General features: G+C 41.2%; 1 protein-coding gene across 3 annotated transcripts in view; it reads right to left on the bottom strand.

Annotated features, from left to right (window-relative positions):
- LNX1 (ligand of numb-protein X 1) overlaps positions 1-20505 on the bottom strand; it is a 309648-nt gene that overhangs the window by 100814 nt on the left and 188329 nt on the right. For 2 of the 3 annotated variants that reach the window (XM_075347036.1, XM_075347038.1), the window contains one exon: positions 10763-10897. The exons of the other annotated variant lie outside the window; for it this stretch is intronic. In XM_075347036.1, the coding sequence (XP_075203151.1) occupies positions 10763-10897 (135 nt within the window). The remainder of the gene's footprint in view (positions 1-10762; positions 10898-20505) is intronic. 3 annotated transcript variants of the gene reach the window in all.

The raw sequence follows: 20505 nt of genomic DNA on the forward strand, positions 1-20505 counted from the left end.
TTTGACAGTGCAATCTAATGGATTAAAGCCCACTTTACACGTTGCAATTAGTTGTACAATCGCATTTGCGATGTGACACGCCCAGGTTGCATACGGGATCTTATGAGATTGCACGTTGGTCGTTCATTTGCTGTCACACGTGCGTTAGTAGTCTATGTTAAATTGGTCAATTTTGTGTGCGATCCTTTAGATCATGTGTTCTGTGACGTATGCATTGGGCACCTTTTTTTTTTTTTTTATTTATTGACTTGCCAAGCGTGTGTAATGTGTAGGGATGCGTTTTTACTATGTCATCTGCCATTCAGCTCTGCTACATGGCCGCTAACAGCAGACACAGACAGCCATGTAGCAGAGCTGAATGGCAGATGACAGCAGACACAGACAGAGCCGCACTGTCAGAATGAACTCGGGTGAACTTCACCCGACTTCATTGTCATGCTGCGGCTCTGTCTGTGTCGCGCCCTGATTAGCGGTCACCAGTGAAGGACTCACCGGTGACCGCTAATCTCCTAAGTTACTGAAGTTAGCAGCCCTCTCTCATACTCACCGATCCCCGATCCCCGGCTCTGCACGGCGTTCACACTGCTCCGGCGGCTTTTACTGTTTTGAAAAAGCTGGCCGCCCATTAAACAATCCCGTATTCCCTGCTTTCCCCGCCCACCGACGCCTATGATTGGTTACAGTGAGACACGCCCCCACTCTGAGTGACAGGTGTCACACTGCACCCAATCACAGCAGCCGGTGGGCGTGTCTATACTGCGTAGTGAAATAAATAATTAAATAATTAAAAAAAACGGCGTGCGGTTCCCCCCAATTTTAAAACCAGCCAGATAAAGCCATACGGCTGAAGGCTGGTATTCTCAGGATGGGGAGCTCCACGTTATGGGGAGCCCCCCAGCCTAACAATATCAGCCAACAGCCGCCCAGAATTGCCGCATACATTATATGTGACAGTTCTGGGACTGTACCCGGCTCTTCCCGATTTGCCCTGGTGCGTTGGCAAATCGGGGTAATAAGGAGTTATTGGCAGCCCATAGCTGCCAATAAGTCCTAGATTAATCATGTCAGGCGTCTATGAGACACCCTCCATGATTAATCTGTAAATTACAGTAAATAAACACACACACACCCGAAAAAATCCTTTATTAGAAATAAAAAACACAAACATATACCCTGGTTCACCACTTTAATCAGCCCCAAAAAGCCCTCCATGTCCGGCGTAATCCAGGATGCTCCAGCGTCGCTTCCAGCGCTGCTGCATGGAGGTGACCGGAGCTGCAGAAGACACCGCCGCTCCGGTCACCTCCACGCAGGTAATGAAGACAGCCGCGCGATCAGCTGCTGTCACTGAGGTTACCCGCTGTCACTGGATCCAGCGGTGGCCGCGGGTAACCTCAGTGACAGCTCAGCTGATCGCGCTACTCACCTCAGTTGCTGCGTGGAGGTGAGAGGAGCAGCGGTGAGTAGCGCGATCAGCTGAGCGGTCACTGAGGTTACCCGCGGCCACCGCTGGATCCAGTGACAGCGGGTAACCTCAGTGACAGCAGCTGATCGCGCGGCTGTCTTCATTACCTGCGTGGAGGTGACCGGAGCGGCGGTGTCTTCTGCAGCTCCGGTCACCTCCATGCAGCAGCGCTGGAAGCGACGCTGGAGCATCCTGGATTACGCCGGACATGGAGGGCTTTTTGGGGCTGATTAAAGTGGTGAACCAGGGTATATGTTTGTGTTTTTTATTTCTAATAAAGGATTTTTCGGGTGTGTGTGTTTATTTACTGTAATTTACAGATTAATCATGGAGGGTGTCTCATAGACGCCTGACATGATTAATCTAGGATTTATTGGCAGCTATGGGCTGCCAATAACTCCTTATTACCCCGATTTGCCAACGCACCAGGGCAAATCGGGAAGAGCCGGGTACAGTCCCAGAACTGTCGCATCTAATGTATGCGGCAATTCTGGGCGGCTGTTGGCTGATATTGTTAGGCTGGGGGGCTCCCCATAACGTGGAGCTCCCCATCCTGAGAATACCAGCCTTCAGCCGTATGGCTTTATCTGGCTGGTTTTAAAATTGGGGGGAACCGCACGCCGTTTTTTTTAATTATTTAATTATTTATTTCACTACACAGTATAGACACGCCCACCGGCTGCTGTGATTGGGTGCAGTGTGACACCTGTCACTCAGCGTGGGGGCGTGTCTCACTGTAACCAATCATAGGCGCCGGTTGGCGGGGAAAGCAGGGAATACGAGATTGTTTAATGGGCGGCCGGCTTTTTCAAAACAGTAAAAGCCGCCGGAGCAGTGTGAACGCCGTGCAGAGCCGGGGATCGGGGATCGGTGAGTATATGAGAGAGGGGGATAGACTGACATGGACAGAGAGAGTGAGGGACAGAGATAGTGACCGACTGACAGAGATTAGTGAATGACAGACATTGTGAGGCGCTTCAGAACGCAGCTTTTCAGCTGCGCTCTGAAGCGGACCTTTTTTAAGCTGCGGTGCAGAGCGCACACCTGCGCACATAGCATCAGACACCAAAATCGTATGAGGGATGTCACACGTTACAATTGACTAGGTTCGTGCAACAAAACGCTCAATTCTAGAGAATGATACGATGTGTTTGCGATCAACGGTTTTGCGTTCAATCCTGATCGCACGTAGCTGTCACACGCAGATACCTCACAAACGATGCCGGATGTGCGTCACTTACAACTTGACCCCAACGACGGATTGTGAGATATATTGAAGCGTGTGTAGCGGGCTTGACAGGCGTGAGTGAATCTCTGATCCACCTGTGTCTGCTAGCCACACATGTCTGCTAATCAGATCAGCAGACATGTGCGAGAATTACTGCGGGCTCACCGCTGGAGTCCGTGGTAACTGGAAGGAGGGGACCAAGAACGTACCAGTACATCCATGGTTATAAAGCGTTTAAAGAGGTTATTGAGTACTTTTAGATTGATGACCTATCCTTAGGATAGGTCATCAATATCTGATTGCATGGGGTCTGACACCCGACACCTCTGCCAATCAGCTGTTCTTGGTCCCGGCGGTGGCAGCTGGAAATGCTCAGTTCCGGAGCTGACCCATCTTCTGATAGCAGCTTCTGCCAGGTACTGCACAATTGCTTCATTTTGATTTGAATGGGAAGCAGATGTGCAATATGCGGCTGTGGCCACAATCAGTACGGGCCAACTACAAAACTTAGCATTTCTGGCCACCTGCAGTTGCCGCCACCAGCACTGACTGCAGCTGATTCGAGGGGGTGCTGGGTGTTGGACCCCGCCAATCAGACATTGATGACCTATCCTAAGAACAGGCCATCAAAGTAAAAGTAGTGGACAACCCCTTTAAATGCTGCCTATTTTTTTCGTGCATTCAGCACTTTGAATGGGCAACTTTCATCGAAGACGAAAATCGATTATTAAAAATAAACATTTCTCCATTTTCCCCTTTTGGAGAAAATCAGTCTGCAAAAAATAAATAAATAGAGACATGTGAACAGCCCAATAAACAATAATGGTTATACGTTCTGTCCGTGAAAACTACACAGATTGAAAATATACAGTACAGACCAAAAGTTTGGACACACCTTCTCATCTCTAGAACAACTATTAAGAGGAGACTTTGTGCAGCAGGCCTTCATGGTAACATAGCTGCTAGGAAACCACTGCTAAGGACAGGCAACAAGCAGAAGAGACTTGTTTGGGATAAAGAACACAAGGAATGGACATTAGACCAGTGGAAATCTGTGCTTTGGTCTGATGAGTCCAAATTTGAGATCTTTAGATCCAACCACCGTGTCTTTGTAGAAAAGGTGAACGAATGGACTCTACATGCCTGGTTCCCACCGTGAAGCATGGAGGAGGAGGTGTGATGGTGTGGGGGTGCTATGCTGCTGACACTGTTGGGGATTTATTCAAAATTGAAGGCATACAGATCCAGCATGGCTACCACAGCATCTTTCAGCGGCATGCTATTTCATCCGGTTTGCGTTTAGTTGGACCATCATTTATTTTTCAACAGGACAATGACCCCAAACACACCTCCAGGCTGTGTAAGGGCTATTTGACTAAGAAGGAGAGTGATGGGGTGAAATGCCAGATGACCTGGCCTCCACAGTCACCAGACCTGAACCCAACCGAGATGGTTTGGAGTGAGCTGGACCGCAGAGTGAAGGCAAAAGGGCCAACAAGTGCTAAGCATCTCTGGGAACTCCTTCAAGACTGTTGGAAAACCATTTCCGGTGACTACCTCTTGAAGCTCATCAAGAGAATGCCAAGAGCGTGCAAAGCAGTAATCAAAGCAAAAGGTGGCTACTTTGAAGAACCTAGAATATAAGACATATTTTGAGTTGTTTCACACATTTTTAAGTATTTCATTCCACATGTTTTAATTCATAGTTCTGATGCCTTCAATGTGAATCTACAATTTTTAGAGTCATGAAAATAAAGAAAATCCTTTGAATGAGGAGGTGTGTCCAAACTTTTGGTCTGTACTGTACGTGTGACACAGATGTCGGAATGAGGCCTAAAACAAAACGTTCACCTAGGTCCTTTATATCCCCAATATATAGATTTGGTTCGGAATGTTATACTTTTTGAACTCTTTTATTTCTATTTAGTTTTTAATGTCTTCTTTCAATGAACGATTTACCCTCATTCCCTTTAACATCCATCCTGTTTATATCTCCGTTACCACAATGATTACATGGCTGCTTTATTAAGGTCAATTTAATACAGTTGTAACATTCGCTTCTATCAACAATTTGCCCAGATGTATCTTTGTTTAAAGAGTGGCGGCTCAAACACGTCATTAGGGGAAGACATTTCTTCCTCCTGTCCCGGACAGATTGGTGACCCAGCTGTGCACTCCAGATCCCAGCATGCAAATCACTGCCATGCACTAACATTTGTTTCTCCAACAACCAATCATCTTCAATGTAAAGATGAATGATCATTACAGGAGTCAGCGTGCTATGAACCAGATGCTGGGATGTGGTCACTGGGTTCCTGATCTACGCTTTAATCCAGACACAGCAAAGAAGTTAAGCCTCTGACAGCTGTTATCATAACATGTTACATTTTGCAATAAGAGATACGTCTGTGTATATAGTTTGAATCATATGAAAGACCTAAGAAGGAGGCAGAGACATAGTTCACAAGGTCCCGTAAGGAACATATATGTTTATCGCACCACATATTAACGGGCACTCCATGGGGTCTCTTATTAATGCTATCTGTACAATTACTGACTAGAGACATCTGGATTGTTGTTCCATACTTTAAGAAAGCTTCTCATGATGTGGAATTAGGAGATTACAGTACACTATTCTTGTAATCCTTAGATTTGAAAGTAGGGTATTCATTGAGATAACAAGTCTCTTTATATATATATATATATATATATATATATATATATATATATATATATATGTGATTGAAAGTTTTTATTTTATTTTTCTGCAGAAATATGACCTAAAGCACACAAGTCCTAAAGGTGGATATATTGAACAAGGAAAATGACCAAATATCACGTGTGTAAGTGGCAAAAATATGGGAAGCTTGGCTTTTAATATTTAGTGTGACCCCCTCCTGCAGCTATAACTAAATCTTAACATTTTCAGAAATTCTTGATTAGTCCTGCACATCGTCTTGAAGGAATTTTAGCTTATTGCTCCCTACAAAACAGCTTCAAATCTGTTATTTTGTTGGGTGTTCTCTGATGAGCTGCTTGTTTCATTTCATTCCACAATATTTCTATAGAATTAAGTTCAGGACTTTGACTTGTCAATTCAAAACTTTAACCATTGTTTTCTAGAACAGCTTTGGGTCAATGCCTTGCTTCATGGTCTACGTTCTCTTGAGATTCAACTCTTGGACAGATATCCTGACATTTTCCGTTAGAATTTGCTGGAATAATTCATGTAAATACTTTCATGCCCATCAAAAGACAAAAATATTCTAGGAATGATACCTTTATTGGCTAACCAGAAAAATTATATTTGAAAGCTTTCACATCTCAGATGCTCCTTCTAAAGGCATCTTCATATAATTCAGAATTCATTGTTCCATCAATGGTTGAAAGCCATCCTGACCGAAATACAGCAAAACAACCAGTACTGTGTTTCACAGATCGTATGAGGTTTTTTATGGTGTTATACAGTGTTTTATTATACAATTGTAGACAGTCCAGGAGATCACGCTGATATCCAATCGGTGCCACCAATTTGTCAAGGACAGAACTCTTACGCCTCTAATTGTAAGGACCATATGCAATGGACTGACAATTGATGCATCTTTCATTACATAAAACTGGCAGCTTATCAGACTCTTGTGGCTATACTTTCAATGGTTATTGGTGACTTTTAGCTTTAGACATTATGTACATCATCTCTGGAGCAAAGGGAGCTCCTATGCCCATTACAAGAGTATAGCGTTCTTGTGCCACTATATAGTGCTCATGCCTTTATGGCATGATAGAGATATTCAATGCTTCCGGGTAGAATACTGTAGCTCCATAAGGCTATGTTCACACAGTGCATCTTTTCTAACCACAAAGATGCAGCGTTTTTGGCCCAAAAACCGCATCAAAAACCGCATGCGTTTTGCCCAATGCATTTTTAAGTCAAATCTATTGACTGGAAGGGCTCAAAAATGCTAGAAAAGTGCAAAAAGAATTGACATGCTGCATCTTCCTCCTGCTCTCTGGCCTCCCAACACTCTTGCACCCCTCCAATCTATCCTAAACTCTGCGGCCCACTTAATCCACCTCTCCCCTCGCTATTCCCCGGCCTAGCCACTCTGCCAATCCCTTCACTGGCTTCCCATCGCCCAACAACTCCAGTTCAAAACATTAATCATGACATACAAAGCCATGCACAACCTGTCTCCTCCTTATATCTGTGACCTAGTCGCCCGGTACCTACCTGCACGCAACCTCAGATCCTCACAAGATCTCCCTCTCTACTCCTCTCTTATCTCCTCTTCCCACAATCGCGTACAAGATTTCTCCCGTGCCTCCCCTATACTATGGAATGCTCTACCTCAGCATATCAGACTCTCCCCTACCGTGGAAAGCTTCAAGAAGAACCTGAAGACCCATCTCTTCCAACAAGCCTACAACCTACAATAACCCTCAGTCCAGTACACCACTCCACAACTAGCTCTGTCCTCACCTATTGTTCCCTCACCCATCCCCTATAGACTGTGAGCCCTTTCGGGCAGGGTCCTCTCTCCTCTTGTACCTGTCTGTTTTGTAGTGTTAATGATTGTTGTACGTATACCCTCTTTCACTTGTAAAGCACCATGGAATAAATGTCGCTATAATAATAAATAATAATAATAATAATCTTCAAAAATGCAGCTAAGATGCAGACAAAAACGATGCCCAGTGTGGACAGCAAAACAGAAATCTCATAGACTTTGCTGGGAGAAGGAAATGCATGCATTTTGGTGCATCTTTATGACCTAAAAAACACACCAAAAACGCAATAAAAGATGCACTGTGTGAACATAGCCTAATAAGGCATGTAGGAGAGAATATCTCTAGCTAGACATCTGTATTCCTACATGAAATCAGAGGCATATATATATAGAATCACAGAATGGTAGAGTTGGATAGTACCTCAAGGCCCCAATCAACTATTAAGGCCACCATATAACAGTTCCATACAAACCGCTTCTCCTAATGATTCTTTACATTCAGCATGAGATTAAGTAATTCATTTTCACAGATAATTTCTCCTACCATCAACTAAAACATAGAGTTTAAGGCAACAATATATCAGAAATATTTATTTATGATTACGGCACCATCTTAAAAGGCTGCAAAAATCACAATAGAGAGTCCAAAATATAAGATGTATTCTCCCTGCACTCCATGATGTTTAGATCTTTAGGAAAAACATATATATTCTGTAGGCAGCAGTACAGATGAATTCACTATGGTGTAGACCTATTGCTTGAACACAACTATACGAGGGCACTTCTCCTACCCACCTACCCACTAATGAAAAATTTGTAATGTTAAAAAAAACCCATTAACCCATTTACCCAACTCTTTAGACACAAAACACAAAGAGTGTCAACTCACCTCCTTCACTATGGTACTGGTAACAATTCCGCAGAATGGATACCTTGGCAAGGCAAACAATTTGTTGGAGAAGTAATTTCCAGCGCTTAAAGGACCAGACCAAAAACATCTACCCAACTCAACCAGTATCCGCCCTACATTTGCTGACCTGGTACACCTGGTAGATCTTAGGTATGAATGTATAAGGTGCTCGGCTATTTCAAGTTTTCCACAAATTGCACAGTAAACTACATAGGACATAATCATTGGCACCATAAAGTATTAGTAGTCTCCTTCATCTTGACACATGAGAACTATTGGTCTCGGGTTGTGCTGAAATAATAGGGCCATACCAGTGTCCCTGTAACTTATGTACTCATGTCGATAGGGTTATGTTTAAAAGAACTGAGAGTCCTCAGTGGTTGATACCTTTTAATGGCTAACTGAAAAGATGGTAATAATTGCAAGCTTTCGAGACTACTCAGGTCTCTTCATCAGGCATGGTATAACACAAAATCTGAAGAGTCACATATTTATACATAACAGGACTTAGAATATAACTTATTATTATTCTAAGTTATTCTAAGTCCTGTTGTGTATAAATATGTGACTCTTCAGATTTTGTGTTATACCATGCCTGATGAAGAGACCTGAGTAGTCTCGAAAGCTTGCAATTATTACCATCTTTTCAGTTAGCCATTAAAAGGTATCAACCACTGAGGACTCTCAGTTCTTTTAAACAATTTTTTTATCTCTACTGGCTAACACGGTACAAAGATATATTTTACTTGTATCGATAGGGTTATGCATAATGCAAGTTGTCAGCGCCACACTTTGGGTCTCTGCCAAGCAGAAAAGTTCAGAGGGTACAATCATCCATCACACAAGAAAAGACAGTAGGGAATGGCTCCATACTCACCAAGAATAAGAAGAGTCTAGAAAGAAATGTTAGTTAGCAACAATACAGACATGAGACTTGTGTTAGTGCTATTCACAGAACCATTCCTTAAAGACAGCGTTATCATGCAGTATAAGACATTTTACAATACATGTATTTCATTTGAAAACACACATTTGTAACACGGCACTGTCATATGATGTCACCTTTGGAGCAGGAGAGTTATATTAGAGTGAGATAGACAAATCAGATTTAGCAAATGCCGGATGAACCGTTCTTGGCCAAATGGATCATTCCAACTAGGTTTGGTTGGAGAGATATATTGTCTGGAGGGTTTTTTTGAGCCAAGGCTAGGATTCTTTGATTCAGTTAAGCAAATCTTAAGTCTACAAAATACAATAGGAATAAAATATCCTCGTGGTCTATAGAGGTTTAGCTTCTGTGTGCTTGCCCTATACCGTAGGTCTAAGTGCAAAATGCTGCCTGCAGTGTATGACATTGTAGACTTGGTTGGAAATAACAATGATAGGCCATACAGGGCATTGAGATTTATTATGGTTGATAAATGAAAATCTATTATTAGGAGAATTCATTATTAAATTCCCTAATACAGCCACAACTCAAGACTTATAATTTATTAAACTGGTAATATCTTAATTAGTGATGGGTGAATACGTATAAATAGAAAGAGTGTCCAGCACTAAAAACCACCTATTGTGGCCATTATAACAGCATGAACAGGAAGCTGGGGTGGAGGTTTAAGAGTTGTAAGGGTGCTCAGCTAGGTAAGGTATTAAAACTACTGCAAAAAGCAAAAGAAAGAACGGTTAGCACTGACCCAACTGCTTAGAATCAAGTCCTTTATTTCATCTGATGGAAGTGAAATGGTGGGGAAGAAGAGGATGCGGGGAGCAAATGGATAACGGCTGCCGTTTCGTACCGACGGTCACTCTTGTACGAGTCCAGAAACCCGTAGAAGTACGACTGTCCGCGCGAAACAGCAACTGTCGTCCACCTGCTTCCTATATCCTCTCCTTCCCCACCATTTCACTTCAATCGGATGAAATAAAGGACTTGATTCTAAGCACTTAGGTGAGCGCTAACCGTTCTTTCTTTGGCTTTTGGCGGTAATAGTGAATAGTTTCTATTCGGGTTTAGGTTATTCGTAACGAATCCTAAAGTAGTATTCCAGTATTCATCACCAATAACAAACCTAATGCAAGTCAATGCATTTTTCTGGGAAATCTTCATGAAAAATGCTCTTTTTCCTCATTGACTTGCATTAGCTTCGTTATTCATGGCACATACTGGAATAGTACTTTAGGATTCATTATGAATAATCCGGACCCAAATATTTTACTATTCACCCATTACTGATAATAAGCTATTCTTGTAAACATGGGAGGTCGTTTGAAGGCAGAAACAGTTTCTGACATCTCCTGCTTGGACTCGGTGACATCATTGAGGTGCTAATCAAAAACACGGTGTGATTTATGTTCCCAAGGTTACGTTTTCATAAAATTTCATGGGTAATATTCTCATTTATGTTAAAGGAGTAGCATAAGATTAGAAAGAGTTGCAATACCAGATGCAGCCTGGGCACAAGAGTGGCGCTGATTCTGTAAGTTCTACAGACTTTTTTTGTTTCTAATCTTTTAAACCCCTTTATCTCAGCAATCAGAATCAATATAGTTTTTTGTGACATATCGCCATGCTGAAATAAGTACACATACTTCACTTTGGTATACAGAAATAACATTTGATGGATATATTCTCAGAAGTAGGAATAAAATACCTTGTTAAAATGGTTTCTCTCAGTGGGGCATGATGGAGGGCTGCTGTTGTTATGCCATCCAGCCTCCTGTAAGATATCAGGGGTCTGATGTCTGGTCTGTCGTGAAACAACAAAGTAAACCCCTTCCTCGCTGGCCTGTGTGATGAAAGACAGATGTCAATGCTGTTATGCTGCCCGCACAGCACCGTCCTCAGAGAACTTATGATCTTGCTTTATAAAAGTTCTATTTGCAGGCATTCTACTGTAAGGGGTTAACATATTAATGATCATATGCTCGAAGTCTTGCCGAAAAAAGGGACATCACCATGGCAACCAGTGATCATTAAGGCTAATGGAGAACATCTTAATATTAACGCTTGCCTTCCCTTTAGTTTCTGGTCAAAGCCAGATCAAGTGGACTGTGCTGATCACAGATGGAAAGCTGACACATATTCTGGGATTCTTCTTGGCCAAACTACAGATAGGGGCGTTATTAAGCCACACAGGGCAGAACTTCTAGTTGATCCATTAATAAAAGTATTGATTGTGATGTCATTTTTGAATCCCTAAATTGCCGTGTCCTCGTCTATAACCGAACCACCATATATATAAATATATATATATATATATATACTGTACTTTAACACTAGAAGTCCCAGTAATATATATATATCTATATATATACTGTACTTTAACACTAGAAGTCCCAGTAATTTCGAGCTCCATAGGGTTTCAATGGTAGAAATGTCAAATGACCCCTCTCTAGTGTTAAGGCTATGTGCCCACGTTGCTTTTTTATGTACTTCTTTTCTGCACACAAAAAGTATGTTTTGACAGGAAAAAAGCAGCTGAAAAATCATGCATTCTTTATTGCGTTTGCGCGTTTTTTCACTAGCATTTTTTCCTACTACTTTTTGTGCTTTTTTTTAGTTATGGCGATCGCGGGGGTTCGGGCACTGTACCGCCGTGATCGCCGCCGGGTCTCCAGCTGATGTTACAGCCGGGACCCGGAAGTTACTGCCCGGAGCAGTGTCCGCGCCACTCCCAACAGTTTAACCCCTTGAATGCTGACATCAGTGCGATTGCAGCATTCAGAAGGCAGGGAGAGGAGTAACTTACCTCTCCTTGGCGATCGGGTCCCTGTAACGCAATCACATGAACATGATCGCTGCCATAGTAACCCTGGGTCGTCACCATGAAGACTCCGGGTTACTGAGCTGCGGAGAGCCTCACACACCATGCTGTATTCGCAGTGTGTGAGGCGAAGGCGCTATAATGCCATGGAGTGATAAAGCATTCCAGACGATTATAGACACGCAGAAAATAAACGCAGATGCAATTGACACGCTGCTTCTTTTTTCAGCAACAAAATGTGCAAGAAAAAGGAAGCAGTGTGTGCACAGCAAGTCACGATTCTCATAGACTTTGCTGGGATGCTTTTTATTTTGGTTTTATTGATTAAAATAAGCAAGGAAAAACACATAAAAAAGAAAACGCCACGTGGGCACATAGCCTAAATATTGAGATGTTATCCTGTCATCAGACATTTAGCGATTTTCACATTGTCTTAATGCTAAACTTGTATTTCATGTACTGTACAGATGACGTTTCAGTAATCTCATTATCTTCACAGACAGGATTATAATGAAAGGTTACCCTTCTGTGTGCAATAGGAAACACAGATTCCACTATTCACTATAAGTGAATTCACTACTCACTTTCTCCACCTCCATTTACTAGTACCTTTTCCCCTTTAGGAGCATGTTCAAATTAGAAGCTTAGAAGACTTCCATAATAAAAGACATGGTCTGATTCATCTGCTGCTATTTGTGACAATAGGAAGTAGAGGATTTAAATTAACCGTACTGTGAAAATTGCAATTTTTTTTAAAATAAAGATTGTAATATGAAGATGTGAAAAATTACATTTTGTAAAAAAAAAAATACTTTTAAACACAAATATCAGGTCTAAACAATAGGTCATGTTCTCATGACACACTCTCTTTAAGTGTTGTAGACACTACACTTAATAATGGGGCATGTCTTAGAGGATAAAACATGTTTTTTCAATAAAGGGCATGGCTGCCATGGCACTAAAATGTGCCAAAATTTAGGCAAAAAAAATTGATCTACGTAGCATGAATTGGTAAATCAATGGAAGCATATGAAACTGAGGAGGGGAAACAATGCCAAAAAGCCATTTTGCATTGGCTAGGCTGTTTGGATAGAAGGCTGAGGGCAGGAAGCTAAAAGTTAACCCAGGGCTATAGAAAAAGTACCTGAGGCTATGCATACGTGCCTTGGGTATCATATTTCTGGATTCAGACTTACTTATAATTCTACTGCATTATTATCATCGAACTGAAAAGGGTTTAGGAAGTCCAATTGTGGTAGGTGTAATTTTTCTGGTGCATTTTTCTGCGTTTTTTACAGTCACATCCACAGTACACTATGGGGTGCTAGCTACGACAATACTAACACTGCTATCATTTGCTTATTTGTTAGAAACAAAGGTTCCAGGCGGCACACAATCCAAGGTCCACGTGTCCAAGGAAGGCATCCACAGTATAACTTGAGCAAAGGACCGGCACTCCAAATCTTCTGGAATTTATTACACTTTATTCCACATCATAAGTATACAGGCGTAAATAACGCGTTTCGGCTAATAGTGAGTCTTTTTCACATCTAACATCTTTCTGATAGATGTGAAAAAGGCTCACTATTAGCCGAAACGCGTTATTTACTCCTGTATACTTACAATGTGGAATAAAGTGTAAAAAATTCCAGAAGATTTGAAGTGCCGGTCCTTTGTTCACGTTAAGTTTGGCTTATTTGTTAGGCATGAAATGAGGAGTGCTTACCGGGATTCTCCTCATTCAAGAAAATATACCCCAAATGCCTAAAACAACAACTAGAGGAGGCATTCACCTGCATTGGTCTAGCGCTTGCTCACAATTGCTGCTAAGGTGTTGGTGTTTTGGAGGTATGGGCAACGTGCATCACCCATGTAGCCAATCACTCAGTGGCTGTGTGAAGGTAGATTGTCTGTACACTGCCGATGCTGCCAAAACACCAAGACCGTAGCAACGGTGGGGACCGAGCCCTAGAGTACTGATTCTTATTTTAAAGTGTTTGTGGTCCAGCTTTATAAGAGTGGAACATTCTTTTACCTGGAAGGATTGAATGGGTTGGGAGGTTGAATATTGGGAATTATTAAGGGTTTGATGCGTCTATTTCACTTCATTCACTTGCATTGATGAACTGTAGCATTTACTGTTAAACAGATTGTACGAAACAGTAGTAGAGTAAGGGTTAACTTAATGCTCCTCTATCAAGGCTCTATGTAATTGCATTCATGTAAACATGGCCTGTATGATGGAGCATACATTACATTATTTAGTTGCTATGACAACATATACTGTAAGTGCCTCATTCCTTTGGCGGATCTACATCAAGGTAAACACACTTCCACATTCATTAGTAAGCAAAACAGAGTGCAATTCATACCGGAAACCGGAGCTATAAGAAAACAGTCCATTAGATCAGTAATTCATGTTCCTGGCAATATTAGCAGAGCCTTTTATGATTGTGTTTTTCATTTAGTCTACAAAGAGACTTTGGATTCTCAAAAAGTCACATGGATGTTTGCTGCACGTCTATGAAACGCTGTGCCGAAAATGGGACTTCTATTTCAATAGAGATCTACGTTTTTATTGTACCATTGACTTCTTTAAACTTTATGCACTTTTTTTTCTTCAGTGTTTCTCTATTGGTATTACAATTAGTCTGTTAACAATACGTGTCCCATATACAGGGTGGGCCATAAGTATGGATACACCCTGATAAAAAAGAGTAGTCGAATTCAAAATGGAGGCTTTGCAGATGGCCGCCATGGGCGTCACCCGGCCTCAAATGTTTTGACCCTCCCATGCATTTTATCAGGGTGTATCCATACTTATGGCCCACCCAGGGTATATCCATACTAATGGCCCAACACGGGTGTATCCATACTTATGGCCCACCCAGGGTATATCCATACTAATGGCCCACCCAGTGTGTATCCATACTTATGGCCCGCCCTGTATATGGTATGTACCTTTATACCTAACATCACCCTTTGTACATCGTGATATCCACATATAATTGTTGTGTTCCTTTACACGTTTTTGTCTCTTTATCCTCCCTGTGTCCAGAGCTGTGCTTCTGCCACTCTGCCAGGGGCCAGGGCAACAGTGGAGACACAGACACAGGTAGGAGGGACAGTAAAGTCTACTTTTTTTTTGTTACCCTGAACTGTGTCAGGGACAACAGTTTGCTGAACGTTGACAACCCCTATAATATCCTATGCAAAAAATATAACAAGAAACTTCCATAAATAGCTAAAGACAAAGGACCTGATTCATCATTTGTGGTTCATTTGAAGCCACTTTTTTTAATCTCGTGGTATTTGCTAATGTTATTTTCAAATTCATCAAGATGGTGGAAATGGATCACAAATTTCGCATAAAATAAAAATTTGTAATTTTTTTTGTCTATAATAGTTGTGACTTTCTAGTGCTAAAAAAGTCACATTTTGCAAAAATTGCACAATTTATGGTGTATATAGAATCACTCTAGAGGGGGACAAAAGAGCATTGGTGAGCAGTCTCAAATAATGAATCAGGCAAAAACACACGGAAACTTCAAACTCTGCCCAAACAACAAACAAACAAGCACATGTAAAATAGACTTAATAGCTGCATATGGAAAGATGAGTTAGGCAAGAATGAGAAAAGGTGAAACCCTCGAAAATTGTGACAAAAAAAAACCCCAAAAGAAAGAACAATACTGATCAGGCACAAAAACATCACAGTTATGAGAACAAAAAGAGCAACAAAAATAAATGCCTATATACAGGATATATTGTATTATTAATAATCACAAAAACGAACAAAAATAACAAGAGAAAGGTGACAAAAGTAAAAGAAAAACAGGATGACAAAATAGAAGAAAATGAAGAAGATAAAAATAGAGGAAGAGAAGAAGAAAAGAGCAACACAAAGAAGAAAATCGATAAAGCAAGGGTGATGAAAATGAGGTAGGAAGAAGGGTAGAAAGAAGAGAAAATTCAGAAAATGATACAGATCTTAAATGTATCAAGATAGGGTTACTACAATTGGGAACCCTAAAGGCTCATGTGCACATAACTGCTGAATATTCTGCAGCGATTTGACAGCTCATGTGCGCTACAAATCGCTGCAGAAATACTGCGTAATGGATGCAGTATTTTTGTTAAAAAAAGCCGATTTCATGCGCTCGGGATTCTGCCCCCTCCGTAGACAGAGCGGGAGCAGCATCCAGAACGCAGAAATAATTGACATGCTGCTTTTATGAACGCACAAATTTGGGTCAAAATGTTAGCACACAAATCACTGCGTTCATAAAAGCAACATGCGCACGTATCATGCACAATCTACATAGTGCAGTACATGCAGGGGACGCAGGACGCATGCATTTATGCTGCAGTACAATAAGCAGCGTAAATGCATGCAATTACGCAATGTGCGAATGAGCCCTAAGACTATGTCCGCACTTTGCGTTTTTACCTGCGTTTCCGCAGCGTTTTGAACTGCAGCGTTTTCATGCCAAAATGCATGCGTTTTGATTTTACAGCAAAGTCTATAGGAAATGGGGATTTCTTGTGCGCACTTTGCTGTTTAAAACGCTGCGTTTAATTTGCATATTTTTGGGCAAAAACTCAGCGTTCAAAGAAGCAGCATGTCAATTGTTTTTGCCATTTGGGCAGCGTTTTGCTAACATTGAACTCAATGAGAAGTTGCAAAAAGCAAGCAACATCCAAATTTCAGCATTTTACCTGCTTTTTAGCTGCAGAAAGCATGCGTTTATGACATCAGAATAATAAAATGATATGTCCCTTTACAAACACACATAGTCCGACAATTAAATTATTAAAAAATATTAATTTATTGTTATTTTAGCCATATATAGTATAAAACCGCTATAATTATATTAAATATAACTATTTTCGTTATGATTTAATAAATTATATTTGTTTTCTTTTTTTTTTTTTCCTTTTTTCATAGTGTTTGTATGTTTAAACTTTATTTAGCAGTGTCTTTATGTTCAAAACGCATCTGTCTTTATGCAATGGAAAAGCATGTAAAAAGCGCTAAAAACGCGGCTAAAATGCGGTAAAAACGCAAGCGTATTTATCGCGTTTCTGTGGCCGAAAGCAACTTTGGCAAAAGCAATTTCTGCCAGAGGATGCGTTTAGAACTGCAACTACCTCGACGAATAAATAAATATATATATATATACATTTATTTATTATTTAACATATATTATTTATGCCAGGAAGGTAAGTGGCCACTTATGTAGATAAACACAGGCCTAGATATACAACTCCCTAAGTTTGCTGATCAGCTGCCTGCATGAGATGAGGATGCCGCACTGTGCGGATCGGAGGGAGGGTAAGAATAAACTGCTCATATCTCCCATTTCTGTCTCCATCACGAAGCAAAAAATATACAGAGCTACAGGACATATCTTGAAAAATTCATAAGTTAGTGCACTCTTAACTCAAAATATTACTGTATATACTAAGGGGTACTTTGCACGTTGCGACATCGCTACTGCGATATCGTCGGGGTCAAATCGAAAGTGACGCACATCCGGCGCCGGTAACGATGTTGCAACGTGTAAAGCCTAGATGCGCCGATAAACGATCGCAAAAGCGTCGTAAATCGGTGATCTGTGTAGTGTCGGACATTTTCATAATGTCGCACCAATAGGACATACGATGTTGTTCCTCGTTCCTGCGGCAGCACACATCGCTGTGTATGAAGCCGCAAGAGCGAGGAACATCTCCTTACCTGCCTCCACCGGCTAAGCGGAAGGAAGGAGGTGGGCGGGATATTTACGTCCCGCTCATCTCCGCCCCTCCGCTTCTATTGGCCGCCTGCCGTGTGACGTCACTGTGATGCCGCATGACCCGCCCCCTTAGGAAGGAGGCGGGTCGCCGGCCAGAGCAACGTCGCTGGGCAGGTAAGTCCATGTGAAGCTGCCGTAGCGATAATGTTCGCTACGGCAGCTATCACAAGATATTGCAACTGCGACGGGGGCGGGTACTATCACGCTCGGCATCGCTAGCATCGGCTAGCGATGTCGCAGTATGCAAAGTACCCCTAAGGTTGCAGCTGGATCTGGATGGTAGATATGTGTCACTGAGGTGGCTAGCCTCGGTGATGTAAAACCTTGAGAAGCAGGCTAAATCATGTATAGGGCTGAGAGAGTTTTTTTTTACTCAGCCTGAATTTTTAGGTTTGGGTTTTAGGAGCGGCCTGAAGGGTGGAACTGACTCCTCCAATACCTCCAACCCATGTTTTACAAGCTGCCTAGGTCCTTGTAAAGGCAGTTGAGCAGTCTCAGATGTGTTCAAAGTGTTCTGTGTATATGGAGGGTGAAAGATCCTAGTTATATGGCTCAGGTTCTGCCAGAGGCTGAGTGAAGGTTAACATCTAAATAGGTGAGGCCATCCATCTAATCCACACAGGCAAGGAAATCAAACCATAGATGTGAATAATTTATGTGTAATAATGATAAATCACACAGGAAAAAAGTATTAAATACACTTTACTGGAACTTATTTAATACTTCATACACAAGCCTTTGTAGGTTATGACAGCGTCAAAATGTCTCAATGTATGAAGAAACTAGTGGCATGCATTGCTCAGGTGTGATTTTTGGCTTCATCTTCCACACAAACACTCTTCAAATCCTGAAGGTCCCATGGGCTTCTTCTTTGAACTCTGGACTTTAGTTAATTCCATAAATTATCTCTTCTTTGAGGTCAGGCGATTCGCTGGGCCATTCTAGTAGCTTTATTTTCCTTGGCTCTGTGTTTGAGATCATTGTCATGCCTAAATGTCCACCCTGGTTTTATATTCATCATCCTGGTAGATGGCAGCAGATTTTTATCAACAATATCTCGATACATTTGTCCATTCAATTGCATGAAGTTTGCTAGTCCCAAATGCTGAAAAACAGCCCCATGCCATAATGTTCCCACCTCCAAACTTGACTGTTCGTATGGTGTTTTTGGGGTGATATGCAGTGCCTTTTTGCTTCCAAACATGGGCTGTATTATAACATCCAAAGAGTTCAATTTTGGTCTCATCTGACCAGACTATACTCTCCCAGTATTTTACAACCTTGTCTAAATGTTCTTGAGCAAACCTTAAACACGCTTGAACATGCTTTTTATTCAGCAATGAAGTCTTGCATGCTTTGCGTTTATACAGGACATGAAGGTTGAGTGCATTACTTATTGTTTTTCCTTGAGACAATTGTACCTGCTGATTCCAAGTTTTTCTGTAGCCCTCCACAGATGGCCCTTGGCTCTTGGACAACTCCTCTGATAATTTCACTCCTTTGTTCGAAATCTTGCAGGGAGCAGCTGGTTGTGTCTGGTTTATGATGAATTGAAGTTCTTTCCCCTTCCAGATTATGGCCCCAACAGTGCTCACTGGAACCTTCCATAATTTAGAAATTATTCTGCCACAAATGCCATCAGTATGTTTTGCAACAATAAGGTTCTGAAGGTCTTGAGACAGCTCATTGGTTTTACCCATCATAAGATGTTTCTTGTGTAGCACTTTCTTATTGAGATACATTTTTTTTTTGACCATCAGTTGAACCAGCTGATATTATTTTTCACTAAGTGGTAGGATTGCTTTCTAATTAATGATAGAGTTCAGTTGGTGTCATGGCTTTCCATTGCTTTTGGCACACCACTTTCTACGTGTGTTCAATAATTTTTACCATGTTGTTTCTCATTATTACACATAACTTAATTGATAATTTATGGACATCTATGGTTTGATTTCTTTGCCTGTGTGGATTGAATAGGTTGCTACCAACATCTGGTGAGAAATTCATGCCAATAGCACCTTTAGAAATATATTTACTTTGAAAATTGGTGACGTGTTTAATATTTAATTGACCCACTGTATGTCTATATGTATATATTTATTTATGCACTCCTAAATGTATAAGCGGTGGATTTGATGTCACTTCTGTATCAGTGATAACCTGGTTAAGACAAAGTATTTATTTGTCTTATGTCTGCTAGCTGACACTTTACAATTCCTGTGATATAATCAGCCACATCTGAGTGTGCCCAGTCCTAATGCACTAATGCACTCCGGCATAAGCAAAGTGATGTGAATGTAAGCAATCTATCATGAGCTGACCCCAAAAGTTTAGACAAACAAGCAAATTCAAAGGCAATCTGTGTCTCAGCTCAGTGGTGGACTTTAAGATGCACTGCCCCGTAGCAGAGTTTATATTTTCAGTCATTTTTTCAAACATCTAACCTATAATTTAAGATGTCTCCTGAGGATCATGTAAAGGGAGAAGAACTGCCTCTGAGCCAAAAAACAACATTTTAATAAGTTTAGTCTGACTTTAAAAGAGTTCAATTTCATTTTATGGAACTTCAGAAATGAAATGTTTTGCCAAAAACTAAAACTAAACTGCTGGTCTGTAAACTGGATTGACAGAAGAAAAGGTTCAGTTGCACATTACTTTACATGGAGTCTAGTCAATCAATATTATTTTTAGATTATTTAGATTTTTTTTTAATTAATTATTTTTAAACAGGCTATTATAAAACTACAAAAGTATGACATCAGTGTGGGGGTTGTATAGTGAAAACACATACATGTAAAAACTTCTAAAGGGGATGGCCTTCCTCTAGAACATTTG

Source organism: Anomaloglossus baeobatrachus, chromosome 1, assembly GCF_048569485.1.
Source record: "Anomaloglossus baeobatrachus isolate aAnoBae1 chromosome 1, aAnoBae1.hap1, whole genome shotgun sequence".
Taxonomy (NCBI): Eukaryota; Metazoa; Chordata; class Amphibia; order Anura; family Aromobatidae; genus Anomaloglossus; species Anomaloglossus baeobatrachus.